A 19091-nucleotide genomic window follows, 5' to 3' on the forward strand; every position below is an offset into this window, starting at 1 on the left:
CAATATTATTCTATTCATTTATTTCTGTTTTAAGTCTGATCAGAGATGCTGGAATTTACTGGTGGAAATGCAGCATAACAAATTTGGTCTTTTTCTTTTAAGTGTGATACATAAAAGCTGTTTGCTATAGCTATGTTTGTTTTCAGGGAGTTCTTATTTCAATTTCTCAAGTGTATCCTGCAGGAAAGGTTGCTTTTCATTCCTCTTATGTCTCTGTTGGGCCCTGTTGAATGTCACAGAATTGATTCCTCGGCTCTTGCTGTTTCTTTGCAGTTTTTATTGTGGCTGCTCATTTGTGCCAGACCCAAAACAGCATTATTTCTGCCTGACTTTACCCAGAGCAGCCATTTACACGTAACAGCAGAATCTTTAAGCCCCAAAGCGTAAAATATATGAAATTTGGAAGATACACTTGAGTATCTTTTACCTGATTGTGATCTTATTCTGCTCCTGTTATGCTGTCTTAGTTCCCCATCACCAAGTATTTGTTATGCAGCTGAACTGGCCATGTCTCCCATGGCACAGAAAAAGCAGTCACAAAGCACAATAGAGCAGGAAAGAAAGACTTGGATCAGTTGTGCAAAAAGAGATAAAAAACATTTATTCTCTCCTCTGTTGCTTCTCTCTGTGTGTGTATGCCAGCCACACTGCCAGGCACTTCATGATGTTGAAAAGGCCATTCAGATATTTGAAAACACTGGAAAGATCCCAACTAGTGTGATGGAAGCCAGGTATGATATCTTCATCTCTCAGCTCCCCAAAATATTCTGTTTCAGGAACATATGAAACAATACGGTCAGGGGAAAAAGGCTTTAAAAGAAGAAGAGCCAGAATTGCTGTCTAAAATAATAATAATAAAACCTATTGGTAGCTGTTTGTAGTGTTGCCGCTGCATGTGGAAAGAACGTGGAAGGAGGAAAAGAGCCGAACACCCATGAATGGTGGTTCCCCAACTCCGGTTAAAAAGGCATCCTTTGGAAACATCCCCCCAGGAACATAAGAAGAGCCCTGCAGGATCAGGCCAGTGGCCCATCTAGTCCAGAATCCTGTTCTCACAGTGGCCAACCAGATGCCTATGGGAAACCAGCAAGCAAGATGGTTGAAGTTTCCAGCAATTGGTCTGGCACAGTCCCCCTCTTGTGCATTTCCTCTTTTGTTTCAGTGTAGCTCGCTCAGGGCAGGGGGGAAATTGTGGGGCTTGTGGCCCTCAGATTGCAGCTCAGAACTTGCTTGTTCTGTTGCCCTTGAATGGACCTGCTTGCCTTGAGGAAGCTGCCGTGGGCTGCAGCTGCGGGTGGGCCTGACTCCCTGTGAATGCCCCAATGAAGGAAAAAATGTTGCGCTCAGGTCCTGCTTGTAGTCTCCCTTGGGGGCACGTGGCTGCCCACTGTGAGAACAGGATGCTGGAGTAAGATGGACCCTTTTTAGTTTGATCCAGCTGCTGCAGGGCTCTTCTTAGATTCTTATTCACTGGGTTCTGCAAAGGCTGCTTTGTGTTGTGTAGTCCTTTCTGTGGTGGAACTGCCCTATAACTAATCATATCAATGGGTTATCATAACAATACGCCCACATGCTGTGTTTTTGAAGTACTGTTTTTCTGTGTGGTTTTTTGAAATAAAAACCAATAGGTTTGTTTTAAGGCATTCCTAAAAATGTCAAGATGCACTTTGTGTTCCAGATGTGATTAATTCTACCGCATCTGCCTTCCTGTGTTTCAGCATCTTCAGACGGTCCTATTACACTTCACGTTTTATTCCTGCTTTACTTGCGCCACGTGTGGTGAGCATCCTTCTTTTCATTTCCTCCAGTTTTGGGCAACGAATGAAATTTTTTGAAAGTTTTGGTTGTTTTTCTGTTTTATTTATTCCTAAACTTGTAAGCTACTGTTCTGTTAAGCACATTCACACTCAGAATGAGCTGCAGCATAAAAAACATGTGCATCTAAATCAGCAATGTCAAAACGGATATTAAAACACTATTTTTATTTTTATTTTTTTAATTGCAGCTTCCTGAAACTCCCGACTCCCGCATGGCCTTGATAGACTCCCTTAAGAGGTAATGAAGTGGATTCTGTAAAGCTGCAATTGTTTTTTGGCATTAGAGGCTTCATACTGGGGACGTTTGACATCACCTGATGTGATGTCCCATGATGCTGAGTTATCTCTGCACCTGCAGCCACATAACGCAGTGGTGTTATGGTCTTACCACACTTCTGAATGCCCACAGACCTCTCTGCCTCTTGGGTCCACTGTTCTTGGTCTCCAGGTTTCCTTTGATTAACTGCATGTGCAAGAAAATATTCCCGCGTGGCACAAAATGGTCTTTATCTCTTTGGTTGCTTCCATACTGGAGCCATTTTACACCTCTTCAGCTGTTCTTTTCTGCACTTATTGAGAAGTGGGATGACAGGAGAGGTTCCAGACAGCGCTTTATAACCAGCAATGCCTTTTCCTATGGCCAACATCCATCTACATAATCGTGATCAAGTTCTGTTCAACAAAAAGTTTTTTTCCTGATATTAATTGAAAGCTTCCTGTTTGTAGCTCTGGCCCATTCTATTGCTTACTTGGTCAGCCAGTAAAAGGGGCAGCCACCTGCATGCCCTGGCTCACTTTAAAACATTGTTTGCATGTGACATGCCAACTGCGTCATGATGGTAACTGGAGGCTGGTTCGGTGGTGGCATAAAAATGTTTCTGTCTCCTAAAACAGGGCTGAGAAAATTCCTGTGAACATGTACGTCACTTATATTGAAGAATGCAAAGCTGTTAAAGAGAAGCTCTTGCAGGGTGAGAAAGATCTATTTGCCTAGTGGTAAGAATGAAGCAAAACAAATGCTGCTTCTTTGCTCACCTCCTCCCAGGTATTAAAACAAATATGAAACGTTGGCATTTCCCCAGGGATAGTGCCTCTTTTGTGGTTGTGTAATGGGGAAATGCATTAAGGAGGTGCTGGCATTTTCCTTGCTGCAAAGAGAAAGGGGGGATGCTGCTGCTGAGCCACAAAAGTGATTCAGTGTGGAGCTTCCATGCCTGTTAATCTGCAATGTGGGCTGTGCAAGAAGCTCACTGTGTTTTCTGGTACAATTCTGACAAAAGATGAACTGGAGCTGATGCGTCCTGCTGCTGCCTCTAAAGAACTCTGGACCTTTCTACTTAATGTGAAAACTCAGATGCTGTTCTCAGGCTTGGGCAGCTTGAGGTCCTGAGTGCCAGAAATCAAGGGTGAAGTGATGCTTTTTAGCAGCTTGGAGCAATCAAAAGGAATGATTTGTGTTCCAGATAAATTGGGGACACTGGCCCCTAGTGGCTGTTCCATTAAATTCCTGGTCCTGTAGCAGAAGTGAATAAAACGATTTAGCCTGCTTTTGTCCTTTAATGCAGCTGGCTTGATATTGATGGAATTGCATTGCCTGTTAGCTCTAAAACGATCACTGTCTGTTATATGTAGCCTTGGGGCATCACGCCAGTGAAGCAGGATTAATGAACGGTGCTGCTAAATTAGCCTGGAGACTTTGATGTGCTGAGCTGGCTTAATACTGATACGTATGTGGAGATAAATTTGTTCAATTGCACAAATTCCAGTCCATTCTTTAGGTTGAGTGCCCTAAACCAGATCTAGAGAGGTGGTGCTGTGAGTCACTGTAGGTCAATAATCTGTATACTGTCTAAGAACCTCGTTACAAATGTGGGCTGTTACGCTTGCAAATGCTCTTTTGAGGTTGCTCCATCAAATTAGTGGGGCTTCAAGTTGACAGTGTTTATATTACAGGCTGAACTAAAATGCACTTCCCAATGGGAGGAAAGGGTAGCGAGACTATAACTCATTGGTGGAGAGCACATACTTTGCATACAGAACATCCCAGGTTCAACTCCCAGGCATCTGTGGTTAAAATGGGATCTGTTTGCAAGTGCTGATGAAAGACATTTCTCTGCCTGGGATGCTAGGGATGTGAAAGGTTAAGGACTTTCTATTGGCCCAGGCATTTTGAATGGAATTGTAATTGGAGCTGCTGCTTTCTTTTTCTTGTCCATAGTTTTTAAACATGAGTTTTTAATCTGCTTTTTCATTTTGCTGTTGCTTTTATATTGCATTTATATTTATTTAAACATTTTAAAACTCAGCTTGCATAAAACTACAACCAGGTGGTAAACGCCATCCAAAATTACAGTAAGAATGATAAAAACATCACTAAAATACTGATTGGCAAAAATAAATTCACATGGCTTGTCCGAATAACACAATTTTTAGGAGATCTCTGTAAGTTGGCAGGAATGATTCCTGCCAAACCTCTAGTGGCAAGGAGTTCCACAAAGGCAGGGCTTGCTGCGCTAAAGGCTCAGAGGCTGACCAAACCTCTGTGGTGTGGGGAACCCCAGGAAGCGGCCCATCAGAGGATCTCTGTGATCGAGGTGGAGCATAAGGAATCAGATTGTTCTTAAGGTACTTGGGGCCCAAGTTCTTCAGGGCTTTGTGAATTAGCACAAGAACCATGAACCTGGTCCAGCAGCAAATTGGCAACCAGTATAGCTCTCTCAGCAGAGGAGTTACCATCAGCCTGCTCCTGTAAGCAGTCTTGGCCATTCATATACAGTATCACAGTTTGTATGTTGGGTAAATTGCCTGCACCATTTTGTACGCTGCCCTAGAACCTTCTGAAGGGCAGGTAAGAAACATTTTAAATACAATAGAAAATTCTAGGCTAACTTTACAAATAGCTTGATCCTGGCATAAGACAGCAGCAGCTTCTTGTGTTCAGCAGATGAATCAATGGAAATTGAGGCAAGTGGTCTCAGGGAGCCCTTGGAACTTCTAAAAGCCGAACTTGACACACTGAGGCTGCTTATTACAGACCAGAATAAGCATGATGGTAAGTGAAGGCAATCGGGTGGCAAACGGGGAGAGAATGGGGACGAAACAGCACAGGACACGCCTGCAAAGCTGCTTTGGCAGATGACGTGAGCCTGTGTCGTACGTGTGAGATGTTTGTGGGCCTCACGCATCATCAGCCAACTTCAGGGGTAAAAGACAACCCCAAGGGGGAGACTCTGCAGATCCCTGGGGTAGCTGGTTGGGCAAGGGGAGATGAACCAGGCATGGCAGTCCAGAAGGTGCAACCTGGCCTACTCAGGGGGTGGCCAAAGGGCAAATGGAACTGCTGCGGTGGAAACTGTCATGCAGCTCCAAGTGGCCACAATGGGAAGAGGTGTTGCGAGGACTCCAGCAGGGTATTATGTCATCCCCTTTGACTTAACATGGCTTGTTTTGGTCAGTGGGCCAAAGCAAAGCCATTGGGAGAAGCAGGTTGGAGTTGCATCTTGGACCGGGGTGTGTGTGTGTGTGCGTGCGCACACATAGTTGTCTGATTCACTTTAATTTTCAGCATCTAGTATTTGGCAAATGTTGTGCTTTTTCTTGGCTGAAAAAGACCCGCCCACTTTTTTGGCTTGTTAGATGCAGGCCTGGCCTAATCTGCTTTAGATGGCTCAAGGTCTGTTTCTAGTTCTCAAGTGCATCACTTAAACCTGGTCGCTCCCTTGCTAATGTTATTGCTTGTTAAAACTTCCCACTTCCTTCAGATGGAATCAAACGCCACATATGCCGGTGGCACTGTGTGTTCAGGGTGGCAGAACAATTTGCGTATGAGGTTTTAAAATAAATTCCTAAGGAACTTCAGCAGCTGGATATACCCTCGCCTCCTTTGTCAGCTGTTCTGTCATGTTGTTCTCTGTTGCAGAGGTGCCAGCTCAGATTGCTGTGGTCTCTGATAAACTGGTGGGCGTTCTGGGACGTATGAAAGACGAGGATGAAGCCGCATCCCTGAGTCTTAGGATCAAGCTAAACCTTTCCATTCCTGAAGTTGAACAGCAGGATCAAGGGGTGCGTACAGAGGTGCTTTGCTCGAAGTTGCTTCACTGAAACAGAATCATTTTACGGAGATAAAATGTTGGGAACCCATCCAACCAATGAGCCATATTTTCAGTATTTGTTGCGGTCCTGTCAGACAAAATATGAGAATTGTAGCTCTCATTTCTTCATAATTGCGTGGTAGGAGCTTGTATTTCTGCCTGCTAGATACCAACACCAGATACAAAGGCCCTGGGGTAGAAATCAGCAATCAGCCTCTCTCTTTCAGGCTATTGATCTTCTTCTGACATCGTTCTGCCAGAGTGTAATGGCTGCCTCCTCCTTCCTCCCTCCAGACAGGTAAAATAACATTTGCTAGGTACTTAAAGTTTCTGGAATGTAGTTAAACAGAGATAAATAATTTTTCATCCTGGCAGCAATATGATGGCATGGCTTGTCTTCCTTACAGACAAGGGGCCTGGCCCTCCCTCTTTGTGAAAATGGTTTGTGGGCACCGCCGACTCTTGCCATCCTTGTTGGGCAGGCTCTGCCAGCTTATCTATCATCAGGTGGGTTTCCCAATGCGATGAGCTGATGTCTTAATGCATGTACCCCTCTGAAGAACCGGAATTTAACTGGCTCCTTCTGTTGCCATCACAGAGTGTTGGTCTGCTTGAGGTCCTGAGATAGGCCTCTTTGAGTTCTGGGCTTTACTGCAGGGATAACCTGTGACCTGTCAGATGCTGCTAAATTCCAGCTCCCATTAGCCACAACCAGAATGGCCCAATGGTCAGGGATTGTAGGAACTGTAGTCCAACGGGATTATGGGAACTGTAGTCCAACAACTGATGGCCTGCAAGTTAGCCACTCCTGGTTTACTGAAACTGTTTGTCATGGATACAAAATGTATTTTCATGTGCTTTGATTGGGGTATGTTTTGTCTGTTTGCAGGGGCCTTCTCTAAGTGATGCTCATATCATTGGCCTGGCTGTCTTTGCAGTCCACTTAAATGAAGCCAAGTCCTTAATTCCTGAGGTGGACATCTGCTCTTGGCTTCCTCACTCTGCATCCAAAAGATGTCTTTCAATTACTGAGCTCTGGGATTCTTTATTGGTGTGCCGGACAGGAGAGTCCGTTGTCTTCTGCATGAGGTAAACTTCTTTCTCCAACAAAGGTTTCATCTGTTGTGAGAGTAAAATAGGTGGTGGGTATATTTCTCTTGGAGGATGGGATAAAAATACAATAGATAGTATTTGAAAGGGGACCGGTGAATGACCAAACAAAATAATACTTTTTATCTCTCTCTCTGTAGGTTTTGTACAGCTGCTCTTTCTTACTACTTCTGCAAATTTCCTTCCCTTTCCAGTGCTTGTCTGTGCTCCTTACTTCATCCTGGTTTTGTAAAAAAGGTAACTTTATAAAATATATATTTAAAGCAAACGACCGTTATCCTGCACTCAGAAGTCAAAATCCGAACACGAATGCATCTTTCCACTGCAGTTATTTCTGCTCTGTTACTCTATAGTGAGCTAACCTGCATGTTTATCCAGGATTCTCTCTAGATTGATTGCTCAGCATTCTGTGAGTGCAGCGTTTTCCAGCCTTCTTTTCTCAGAACTTGTGGTTTCAGATTTTATTATTATGCTCCAACATTTTTTTTGGGGGGGGGAATACATCAATGCTGTTTAATAATTTGGGGTCATATTTGTGATGAAATCAATAATGTCAGCAAATATGAAAACCTTGTTATTCTATAAAGTCAACTTGTGGATTTGTATACCAGATATAGGAATTTGCCTTATACAGAGTCAGACCAGTAGTCCATCTAGCTCAGTGCTATTTATATTGACAGGTGTTTTTTTCTGTTTTGTAGCTTCAATATGTTGTTCCACGGCTCAGCTTAGAGGTTCGAGGAAGAGGCTATGACGGAGCCCCAGCTGAGATTCCTTGGAAAACTTTATCTCACCCTGCTATCTGTTACCGGAAAGCTGCCCTCTGCTTGTGGAAGCAAACCCAGTTCAAAGAGCTCTTGCAGGAGAAAGAGTTCCAGGTAAATTCAGTGACTGTGCCAGGTTCTTCCCTTGCCCTCTGGCAACTATGTCTCAACGTTATCTGTAGCAGGTTGAGTCTTCACTGTTGGGGTACCAGTTAAGCAGGCATAAGTGCTGGGCTCAGTTTAGCCAGAGCTGAGCAGCCCTCTGAAAGTTTGAGTGAAGTGTAGAAGAGCTCTTAATCCATTACACATGAAGGCCTTGTGGTAGTAGTAGGATAGGTTATTGTTGCTGCTGTTAAGCAACAGGGAGTCAGAAATCCTTGCCAGTCTACTTCAAATCATTGAGAGCTCTGCTGGTAAATCCTGATTTCGCCCTGATTTAAGAAATTCAATGCTATTAGCACTTCAGTTTATGCCTGAGGGCCAGAGCAAATGACCTAATGCTTAGCACGGAGGAACAGGCTAAGGTGTCTGGGGAGCTCCTGTTGATGTTTTGTGTACAGAAATTTATCTGTCTTGTAGCTGACCCTCCAAGAGTGGCTGCTGATGGAGCTAGGAGTCCAGCCTGATGAAGACGTTCTTTCTCCTTGTGAGAGGTGAGTGCTGCAGGCTGGCTTTAACTTTAGTTCAAGGTTCAGCCTTGACCAACTGGATGCTCATCAGACATTTTGGACTACAACTCCCAGCAGCCTCATATGGCTGTGTTGACGGGAATTGTAGTCCAAAACATCTGAAGGGCACCAGGATGGTGAAGGCTGATTTTCATTCATGTGAAGAAGCACTTTTGGTCACCTGCAAATGAGCCCAGAAAGTGAAAATTAACCACTGAGGCCGGTTTTTCACAAGTTGGAATATTAGGCGGGGGAGGCAGTGGTTTTAGAAGGGTTTTTTTTTTTTTTAAAAAAAAGAAACATAGTGCAGGTGTTGGTGATGTGAAAAACAGTGATTTGTATGTGAAAAATCACGCTTTCTCAAGCACTTTTTGTTGCTTATTCTTGGTCTACTGTGTGATGTGTGTAGCTACGTTTTCTGAAAAGCATTATAGAAATATTTTAATAAATAAATAAAATAGCCCCTTAATCCTTCCAAAGGCAGAGCACAAGACCCTGACACCCTCCTTCCTAAAGCTAAAGTCCAGAGAAGGATAATTAACTAAAATAATTCATGGTTTAGTCTCTGAAATGGTTTTGCAAAACTCTCACCCTCTGTCTGTCCCTTTGAGTCTGAGCTTAAAAGCCTTCACTTCTATGTCCAGCCTTGCGCACCGATGATAACCGTAAGAAGATTTGGCTCAAGGTCTTTCAAACGCATCCATTCTTAATGAAATCAGCCCTGAGTGCTCACTGGAAGGACAGATCGTGAAGCTGAGGCTCCAGTACTTTGGCCACCTCATGAGAAGAGAAGACTCCCTGGAGAAGACACTGATGCTGGGAAAGATGGAGGGCACAAGGAGAAGGGGGCGACAGAGGATGAGATGGTTGGATAGTGTTTTTGAGGTTACCAGCATGAGTTTGACCAAACTGCGGGAGGTAGTGGAGGACAGAGGTGCCTGGCGTGCTCTGGTCCATGGGGTCACGAAGAGTCGGACACGACTAAGCGACTAAACAACAACAACTTTCACCCCCACCTTCTCTCTTTTGCCTTTTGATTTGCTGGCAGAAGATCTGAGCTTTTTCTGCCTGTCTCTCCTACATGCAGGCAGGAATTCCATTACTGGGCTTTGTATCAGCACTTTCTTCCTGTGCCTGCTGCTGCTGCTGGAGGCTGTGATGGAGACCTGAGAGAGATGTGTGCTGTTCTTATTGGCACCATCCTGGATTTCTGCCAGAGGTAAGAACGTCAGAAGAGCCTCACTGGATCAAGCCAAGGCCCGTCTAGTCCACTGTCCTTTTCCTGCCAGCCAGGTCCTCCTTCTGGGAAGCCTGCTACCAGAACCTGAGCACAACGGCTGGTTCCCTTTGATTAAAGGTGCTGGTTAAATTGCTTCTACAGATGAACAAAGCACCAATTGTTTTTCCCACCCAAATTCTGCCTTTCTCCTCTGCCTGTGATCAGCTGGGTGAAAGGGTGTGTTACTCCTACAACCTACGCAATGCTGATAAACATCTGCCTTAATTGAGATTGTTCCTTCCCCCTGCCCAGGAATGCACTCTTTTAAAATAGTTCTGGTTTATCGATAGTGTGTTTCCGTGGCATGTTAAAGCAGGTAAAGATGCAAAATTAGCAGCTTTAGGACATGCACATGTCCCTCTCCCAGTTTCTCTGGCAAATGCTTCTCTCTGTGTTCAGATATTTCTGGGCCCTGCAGTAGCTACTCCTCCATTGCTTTTGGTTCCAGGTCTGAGCTTGACAAGCCCAACCACCTAAAAGATTTGAAATGCTCCATATCCCATGGGAGAGGAAGCCCTGATATCTACTGCCGGTTGCAGGTGATGCAAATGTGCATGCTATGTGTTTTCTGTTTGTACTTGTCTTCTTTTCCTCAAAGATTTTGCCACTTGCTGGGGTTGGTCTTCTGATGCTAGGGATGATATGACAAGTGCAAAGGTGCTTTCCAACCCGTAAAGCAACGTTCAGTTAAATTGCTGGAGAGTCAGCCAGTCTTGTGGCTGGCCGTCTTGTGCATTGGCTTCTAGTGATGGCTAACGATGACCCAGTCTCAGGTACCATGCTGATAATAGAACATGCAAATGCATGTTCTCCTGTGCAGCATTGTTGCTAAATACTGCAGCTTGGGCTGGAATGCCTGTGGCCACTACAGACCACTTAGTATAATGCACTTAGTATAATGGTCCTCCAGGGCAGATGGGAATTGTAGTCCTAAACATATGGAGGGCACTGAGTTGGAGATGATTGCTCTAGACTGAGCTTATGATAGCTTTATGATAGGTGCCTGCCTATCTGCAAGGCTGTTTTAAGGATAAGGGATGTATGTGAAATGCTTTGAGGGAAAATGAATATATAATAAGTACTGGGTATTTATTACTATGGAATACCACTATTTTGATCTTTGATCCACTGCTGTGAAGATATTCATGTTTTCAGACATTCTTTTTTAATTTTTATTTATTATTTTCAAATTTATACATTTCAATAATTTTACAATCATTTCAGTATTTTGAAACTCAACTTTCTTTCCCCTCTTTCCTTAAATTTATTTTTTATATTTTCTGCATATTCCAAATTAACTTAACTTACTTGTTTATTCACCTACTTTAAATATATACTCTTATAAAACTGCAGGCTACTGCAATATGTTTTTAGACATTCTGAACGGTTTGAAATGTTTTTAGGCAGTTTAGAATTTAAAAAAATATATATTTTTATTGTTGTTTTGAATTGAATTGTTTTACATTTTTGATGTTTTCTGCCCAGGGCTCCTTTGGGAAGAAGAGTGGGATGGAAATTTAATAAATAAGTAAACAAACAGGAGTTGAAACGCCATCTCCTGCCCTCTACTAACCGGCTGCTGTCTCAATTTCAGGAGATGCTGCTGGAGCTGGAGCTGGAGCGCAAGAAAGCCCCACCTGACTCCTGCCCCAGAAGGGAGGAGCACTTCCTATTCAGGGTTTTCCAGGAGCGGCAAAAAGCTCTGGGCAATGGGCCCTCTGTGGGTGAAAGGCTACTTCAGCAGCAGGAGCTGCTGCTTCAAACCAGGTAAATGCACCATGGCTGCCAATGAGTCCAAGTGGCTTTGGGGATAATTAAAAGCACTGCTGCATAGAGGCCAATGGAAGGCAAGATTTTCCCTTCCTGCTTCCTCCTGGGTTATGGGACATAGGAAGCTGTAGATACCCAAGACAGGGCATTCCCAGTGGTGGCACCCCAGCTGCGAAAGTCCCTCCGAAGGAAGACTTGCATTCAGGAAGCATGGAAAGACACTGTTTCCAGGCCTCTGGCTACCAGGTTTTTCACACTGCTGGTTTTAACTGTTGCCTCAATGTTACAGTGGTGTTTTTAAATGGGTTTTCATCTAATTTTATTATGTTTTGAGACCCTCTAGGCTCCCTTTGGGAAGGAACGTTGGCCAAACATTCAAAATAATAAAGATACGGAGTCAGGCCATTGCTCCATCTGTCTCAGCATTGTCAAAACTGACTAGCAGTAGCTCTCTGGGGGTTTTGGAGTGGGGGTGGGGGTGTTTTCAGGCCTCCCTGGTGATGTCAGTGGGGATTGAACCTCGGGCATTTTGCATGCAGAGCTGGAGCTCTGTCACAGAGCTACAGCCTTCTCTGCTCTCGTGAGGGGCAGAGGGAGGGCTAGGAATAGCCTGGTCTTGGCCCCAGTTTTGCGAACGCTTACATTCATTGGCAATCTGAAATCTTGTCCACAGCAAATCAGACACTACTCTTAAACCAGAATGAATATGGTTTTTACCCTGAAACAAACTGCTTCTTGTTCAGGATTCTTTTAGGTCTCCCTCCATCGGTTCTCATATCAACACAGAAGAGAGGAAATAAAATTGCTCTGGATTGCGAAGACTTCTTCTGTTTTGCAAACACGGAACTGGTGTGTATCCTGTCCTAAAGAACTGCAGTGCTCTTGATAACTGTTCCTGGCTTTGTGTTTTGCTCTCTGGGTGTGCTGTTGCTGAATCTTCCTTCTGGGGCTTAAAGCAGCCTCAGTGAGAGAGCAGTCTGCTTCAGCCGTCCTCAGCTTGCTACTTTCCAGATGTTTTTTTGACTACACAGCACAGTTTCATGATGATAGGAGTTGTGGCCCAAAACTTCGGATGGAGCCACATTAGGGAAGGCTGGTCTACCGCTTTTTTAAAAATGCGGCCCTTATGCTCGCTTGCTGTTTTTGGGAAGATCGCTGCCCTTGGAAAGGGACCTGATCCCCTCTCTCTGTGATATCACTCTGATCTCCTGCCTGCTAACTTGAGAGGAGGAGCAAACCCCAAACAACCTGTGCTGCCAACAGCCAGAATAAAACCATCACAATCTTGGGTGTGGGCACCATTGAGTCAGGGCACACCTACATTTATGTGCTGATTTTGGAGTTACTATCCAGATTTCTTGGGAATGCTTTCCTCACTCTCTGAAATTCCTTATTCACATTTTTACAGAGGAATATCTGCTCCAGAGGCTGTGTGCTCTCCTACGACATCACATCTCATTTCTTCAGGGTAATGTAACTGCTAACTCACCTCTTGTCTTCTGAATTTCCCCCAACAATTTGGGGTTGCAGGGAAGGAATTTAGTCCCCTGGCCATCCTATGTAGTGTCTCTCTGTGTGAGTGCTGTGTGATCCATTTAGAATGGGTAACGAGACAGTTTCCTATGAGGGCTGAATGTCGGCTTGGAGTACATTTTTTAAAATCCTCTCAAGTGTTGTTTCTCCACTGCTCCCACTCATGCCAGTGGAACACCTGAGGGACATGGCCTTTGTGCTGCCTACCACAGCCTGATTCCCCCCTAGTGGTTTTTGACAGCAGCCCTCGGTATCAGGCTGATGAGAACTGTAGTCCAAAGCAGGGGACCAGGTTGGCTTAGGCTGCCTTAGTGAAGCGCCTTTGCTACCTTAAAGGTAAAGGTAAAGGGACCCCTGATCATTAGGTCCAGTCGTGACTGACTCTGGGGTTGCGGTGCTCATCTCGCTTTATTGGCTGAGGGAGCCGGCGTACAGCTTCCGGGTCATGTGGCCAGCATGACTAAGCCACTTCTGGCGAACCAGAGCAACGCATAGAAACGCCGTTTACCTTCCCGCCGGAGCGGTACCTATTTATCTACTTGCACTTTGACGTGCTTTCGAACTGCTAGGTTGGCAGGAGCAGGGACCGAGCAACGGGAGCTCACCCCGTTGTGGGGATCGAACCGCCGACCTTCTGATCGGCAAGTCCTAGGCTCTGTGATTTAACCCACAGTGCCACCTGCTTCCCTTTGCTACCTTAGTGCTCTGAAATCTACCTTAGTGACTGTCCTTGCTGTCCTTCAGGGCTTGCTGAGCGCCAGCTTGGAGTGTCACAAACCTGCGCAGGAGGTGACTGCCGTTCTCACCTTGTGTCAAACCACGTGCCCTATAATCCTGTGTTCTGCAGCGGTAAGAGGCCGTGCTGTTGATTTACCTTTCTATATGTCTCCTTGCAGTTCCAAAAGCTCTTGGCTCAGCTGGTAGAGCACAAGACTCTTAATCTCGGGGTCATGTGTTCGAGTCTCACATTGGGCAAAAGATTCCTGCATTGCAAGGTGGCCAGATGACCCTCATGGGTCCCTTCCAACTCCACATACAATTCTATGATTCTGTGATAATATGATGCAAGTTCTCTTAAGCAGGAGCTTGATCAGCCAGGGTGCTTCTGGAGATCATAGAGGTATACTTTTTGGGGGAGGGTGGGGCGTTTCTAACACCATAATAGCCCATCCTGAGCAAATACTATGCCGAACTACTCAAAATAAATTCTTGGTTTAAAATAGCAATATTAAAACAGGTGTGTTTGGTTTTTTAAAGCATTAGTCCTAATTCTGCCTGCAGATATTTAGGTCACACAAGAGCCTTCTGTATTAATAACAATAACATTTTTCTGTTATGCCTCATGAATATTCCACTTGATGATCCTAATGACTTCAGATGCATCCTTAGAAAAGTAGGAAGCCCTATGTAAGAGTGGCATGTAAACACATGGCATTGATGCAATTTTAAGAAGTGGCTGATTTGCGCTCTCTGTCTCGACTCCATGAAGTGCTGGTGGCAGAGGCTGGAGCCCGTGCTTTTCTCGGAGTGGAACAGACTCTTTGGCGCTCCAGTCGCACCGGGATTGCAGAGCCTCAAGGAGTTGCAGACCTCTGTCAGCAGGTAACTCCAAGGAAGCAGCTCACACCTGAGAAGCTGTTGAGCTTCTGTGTTCCCTTCATGTCTCCCACTCCAGCCATGAGAAGAGATGGGGAGGGGTTGCATTCCTATTACCCTTTTAGCTCTCACCTTGAAAAACTTGGTTTTGGACTTCCAGGTGTCTCTGCATCATCTCTTCTCAGCCATGTCACACACCTGATTAAGGAGGGTTGTCATCTATGAAAAGGAGCCCGCTGGCCTTTTAACTGACCACTGACCACTGTTTTGTCTTTACCACTTAGGTTCCTCTCACTGGAAGCAGCTTCCCTGGTCTCTGACATTCCATGGATCTCTGCTGCCTTTCTACATTTCACTGTGCAACGGCAAATGGTGCATGAAAAGATGGCTGAAGGGCTAAAAAGGCTGGGGTCTGAAGCAGAGCAAGTAAGAGATTACATTTTGCATTTTGCTTTACCATGATGTGTCCATGATGGCACAGAGGGTGACACTGGCTTCTGCAGACTAGACCAGTGGGTCGACGTCAAGCTTGAGAAACTCACTTTGTGTGGTGCATGCATTTATTTTTTTCTTTTACCTGACAGCTCTTGGTGAACCTCTTCTTCTTTTCAGTCGTGGATTTCATCTCAGCGAGAATAACCCCACAGGTAAGTAGATTTCTCAAACTGCCTGGTAGACCCAGGGCCTTCATTTGTCGCTGTTCAACTGTCACATAAACTTGCAAAGGTGGAGTGGAGGCGGATAGCTCAGTTGGTTAGAGCATGGTGCTGACAATGCCAAGGTTGCAGGTTCGATTCCCACAAGGGACAACTGCCTATTCCTGTATTGCAGGGGGTTGGACTAGATGATCCTCAGGGTCCCTTCCAACTCTATGATTCTACGAGACATAAAATTCCTGTACTTTTAAGTATGTGATGATTGTTACGATCTTTGCCTGCCTGCTGCTTATCCTGAAAGGAAGCCTGAGAAGTAGGAAGCTCCTATAAACCTGTTCTTTATAGATGGGTAAACTCATGGAGAAAGGTAGTGGAGTTTGCTCAAAGTGACCCAATGGCTGTTCCCAGTGGCTCTGGTAATGCCTCCAGGGTGTACCAAACAGGGGCGGTACGTGTGTGTGCTTTTCCCCTGTAACTTGCAGGAGGGCGTGGATGCTCACAAAGCCTTGGATTGGAGCTCAAAGCTGCTTCAGGGCTTGGAGGAACGAGGTGCATCCTGGCTGGCCATCTTCAGTTCAGCAGTCAAAGGTACGAAAGCTCCTTTATAAGCTACAGCCGTCTGAGGGTTGTAGCCAGCTAAGTACTGCTCAGGCTAGACCATTAACAGACAGAACTTCCGTTACTTTCAATGGATCTAGTGGAAATGAGTTGGATACAACCCCCAAGAAAACAACTGTGAGAAACGTTTGACTGAAAGCTGGCGCCCAGCTAAGATCTGTCTCTTTTGGCATTGCAGACCACAACCCTTACCAAATCCTGCATGGTACTGTATCACATCAACACTTGAGGCTGTTGCCGGTTGCCTTCTATAGGTAAATTTCACAAATGTATTCTGTGTGTAATGAATATACTTGCTGAGAAAATCAAGGGTACCAGAAACTTGTCAGGGCCACTTTATGCACTTGCTTAACTGATACATCCAACCACCCAGTAATCCCAAGTTAAGAAAGAAGCACCATTAATAGCCTGTATTTTGTGGAGTTTCTGCATCCTTCCTCCCGCCTTCATTTTATTTTTTCATTTTGATGTTTTAGTTGTGTTCACCAACCTTGTGCCCCCCCGTCTTTTGGACTATAGCTCTCATGCCTCCCAGACAACATGGTCTGTTGGGAGTTGTATATGGTAGGAACCACTTGGGAATTTTGTTCTATGAAGATAAAGTGGGATGCAAATATAAGCTAGAGGCTTCCCCTGCTGCTTTTTAGCAGGACATCACCACAGCCTCCTTTTTTGCTTTGCTGTCCTGACTCTGGGCAGGGGGCAGTGTCTGTTGCCGAATTCAGAAGACAAGAACTGCCATTGTGGGCCTAGTGAACAGTCTCCTTTCAACACCCCACTACCTACCTCAAATGGGCAGAAATGCCATGAAAGTTACAAGCAGGTCACAAAGGCACACCTCAACCAGTATCTGAAGAGTGGCCTTTTGGGCTATCAAGGCCAAAATCTATCAAATTTGGCTTTCAGTTTGTCCTCTAGTCCTTCTTAAAAGGCATTTGTGCTAGTTATACGAACCAGCCCAGATCCATCAGAGGCCCTTCTCTGTGTGTCCCACCTGAGAGGGGTGTGAAATTGGTCACACAAGACTGGACCTTTTTCGGTGGTGGCCTCTTATCAGTGGAGTGCTCTCCCCAGGGAGACACACCTTGGGCCATTCTTGTCAGTCTTTAGGTGTCAGGCTAAGACCTTTTTGTTCACTCAGGGTTTTGTAGCGTTGCCTTTTTGTGGTGCATTTTAACTTGTCAAGTCACGTAGAGACTTTTCATTGTGTTGAAGTGACTTGATACATGTAGGTAAGTCATCATCACCATAAAACCTAAACTTGTCTTGAATTTTCAAGACAAAAGACACGGCCGAGTGGCTCGGCTGCAAGTCTGCCTGCAGACGTACATCTATGCAAAGCAAGGAGGGAGCCTGACCTGGTCACACTTGTTGCCTGCTTGGTCTGCTAACTTGTTCTTTCTTCTGTAGCCTCGTCGTCACCTTTGAACCAGGACACCTTATTAAGGAGCAAACATTCCTATATGTTGCCATTGACATGTACACACAGTTGCTGCAGCTCTTTATGGATGGGACAACAGCAGTGGGACCAAGCCTGCATTCCATTGAGCCTGTGAGCATCTCATCCCCTTCCCTTTCATTTGTTTAGATCAGCCCCTCTGCTTCCTTCCAAAGTATGGAACCATCCTGTTCCCTTTTTGGCTAGCCGCAGCCTTTATTTGCCTATTGTGTTGACTCTATGAGTCATTATTTGGGCAGCACCCACCTCGTACCTGGGAGCACCTGGAACAGATTAGGGCTCAGTGATGAAAGGGGGATGTGTGTGAGAGAGAGACTGGAGCTGTTCTGATAAACAGCCATGTCAGTCAGCTTTGCATTTCTGTCTTTGCTGGCTTCTGGCAGTATATGTAGTTTTACCTCCAAGCAAAGTCACTCAAGGAAAACCAGTGTGGTGTAGCGGTTAGTGTGTCGGACTGGAACCTGGAAAAACCAGGATTCAAATCCCCAATCAGCCGTGAAGCACACTGGGTGACCTGGGGCCAGTCACTGCCTCTAAGCCCAACCTACTTCACAGGGTTATGGTGGGGATTAAATGACTTGGGGAACCACTGATACCACCTTGCACCCCTTGGAGAAAAAAGGTGGGATATAAATGCAATAAATAACAGTCTGAGTAAGATCAGTCTACAGAAGTATTATCCACTGTTTCCATTCTGAAAATGTGTTCAAAGCAGAAGATTTAGCTTAGATACCAGGAAGATGTTTCTAACGGCTGGTGGATTTCAGTACCAGTGAAAACTGCCCATGGGCGAGAATCCATTTGAGAAAAGCTACACCAACCAGGAGTTACAACAGGGATGGGGAACATCTCAGCTGTTTACCGGCTCAACCCTGTTGTTGGGAAAGCGGAATACAAATATTTAATCTAGATCTCTGTGGTCCTCAAGATGTGGTTGAATTCCAGCTCCCCTCATCCCATGCCATGCTAGCTGGGGCTGCCCTTGGATTAGATGAGTCGCCAGCTGCATCCCTTCTGGTTCCTGCAACTCTTAAGCTGTGGCTTAGTTGCAACATTATTTGAACGGTGCCTGTCCTTCCCAGGAGGAGTCACTGGCGCTGATAAGAAGAGCACGGCAGTTCCTGCTACGTGCAGTCCCCCAGTGTCCTCAAGGGAGCTTTTCCAGCCTCCAGCAGGTGGGTGAAAGGTCTTTCTGCTACCTCAAAACTTGGGAAATCCAGGGCTGCTGGCAACACTGTGGATTGTCCTGTTGATCCATCCAGCAATCAGTTCAACAAAGCCAATGGCGACTGGCTCAGTCTTTCAGCCCTCTACTTCACGCTTCCTTTGCAAAGATCTTCCTATTTTATTTTATTTTATTTGGATATGGCTTTGTACAGAGGTCATATCCAGCATTTATTCTAGGAGAAGGGGACAGAAACTCAACTTCGCCATTTTAGAGGGGGCGAGCACAAATTAATAGTAGGACTTTTGAGGAAGAAAAAGCTGAAATGTGCCCAATATTGGTCTGGCTGCACCCAAAGACTGGCCCTTCCTCTGTATCTCCTAAAGGCCTTCTTAAAGTGGAGGCGTTTTCCAGCCCATCTGTGGGTTCCATTTACTGGAAATGCTGGGATTGAACCCAGGCCTTAATGCTTTGCATGTCTGGCTCTGTACCTGAAGCACAAGCCCCTGAGTAGGATTCTCCGAGGCTCTCGAGCAGTTATTTCCTATTCTCCAGTCCTCTGGTT

General features: G+C 45.3%; 1 protein-coding gene across 6 annotated transcripts in view; it reads left to right on the forward strand.

The window, feature by feature from the left end:
• Nucleotides 1-19091, forward strand: part of FANCA (FA complementation group A) — a 38423-nt gene that overhangs the window by 18540 nt on the left and 792 nt on the right. For 4 of the 6 annotated variants that reach the window (XM_053399914.1, XM_053399918.1, XM_053399917.1 and 1 more), the window contains 25 exons: nt 643-731; nt 1719-1779; nt 2006-2055; nt 2712-2788; nt 4759-4869; nt 5737-5879; nt 6136-6206; nt 6316-6415; nt 6798-6997; nt 7159-7255; nt 7720-7896; nt 8362-8435; nt 9538-9669; nt 10178-10268; nt 11324-11496; nt 12243-12348; nt 12908-12967; nt 13777-13881; nt 14522-14634; nt 14913-15054; nt 15213-15275; nt 15767-15872; nt 16081-16156; nt 17313-17454; nt 18444-18536. In XM_053399914.1, the coding sequence (XP_053255889.1) occupies nt 643-731; nt 1719-1779; nt 2006-2055; nt 2712-2788; nt 4759-4869; nt 5737-5879; nt 6136-6206; nt 6316-6415; nt 6798-6997; nt 7159-7255; nt 7720-7896; nt 8362-8435; nt 9538-9669; nt 10178-10268; nt 11324-11496; nt 12243-12348; nt 12908-12967; nt 13777-13881; nt 14522-14634; nt 14913-15054; nt 15213-15275; nt 15767-15872; nt 16081-16156; nt 17313-17454; nt 18444-18536 (2652 nt within the window). Of the gene's footprint in view, nt 1-642; nt 732-1718; nt 1780-2005; nt 2056-2711; nt 2789-4758; nt 4870-5736; nt 5880-6135; nt 6207-6315; nt 6416-6797; nt 6998-7158; nt 7256-7719; nt 7897-8361; nt 8436-9537; nt 9670-10177; nt 10269-11323; nt 11497-12242; nt 12349-12907; nt 12968-13776; nt 13882-14521; nt 14635-14912; nt 15055-15212; nt 15276-15766; nt 15873-16080; nt 16157-17312; nt 17455-18443; nt 18537-19091 lie in introns of those variants that run through there. The other 2 variants (XM_053399916.1, XM_053399919.1) reach the window with 2 other exon arrangements.

The sequence above is a fragment of the Podarcis raffonei genome, chromosome 8, assembly GCF_027172205.1.
Source record: "Podarcis raffonei isolate rPodRaf1 chromosome 8, rPodRaf1.pri, whole genome shotgun sequence".
NCBI classification, from domain to species: domain Eukaryota; kingdom Metazoa; phylum Chordata; class Lepidosauria; order Squamata; family Lacertidae; genus Podarcis; species Podarcis raffonei.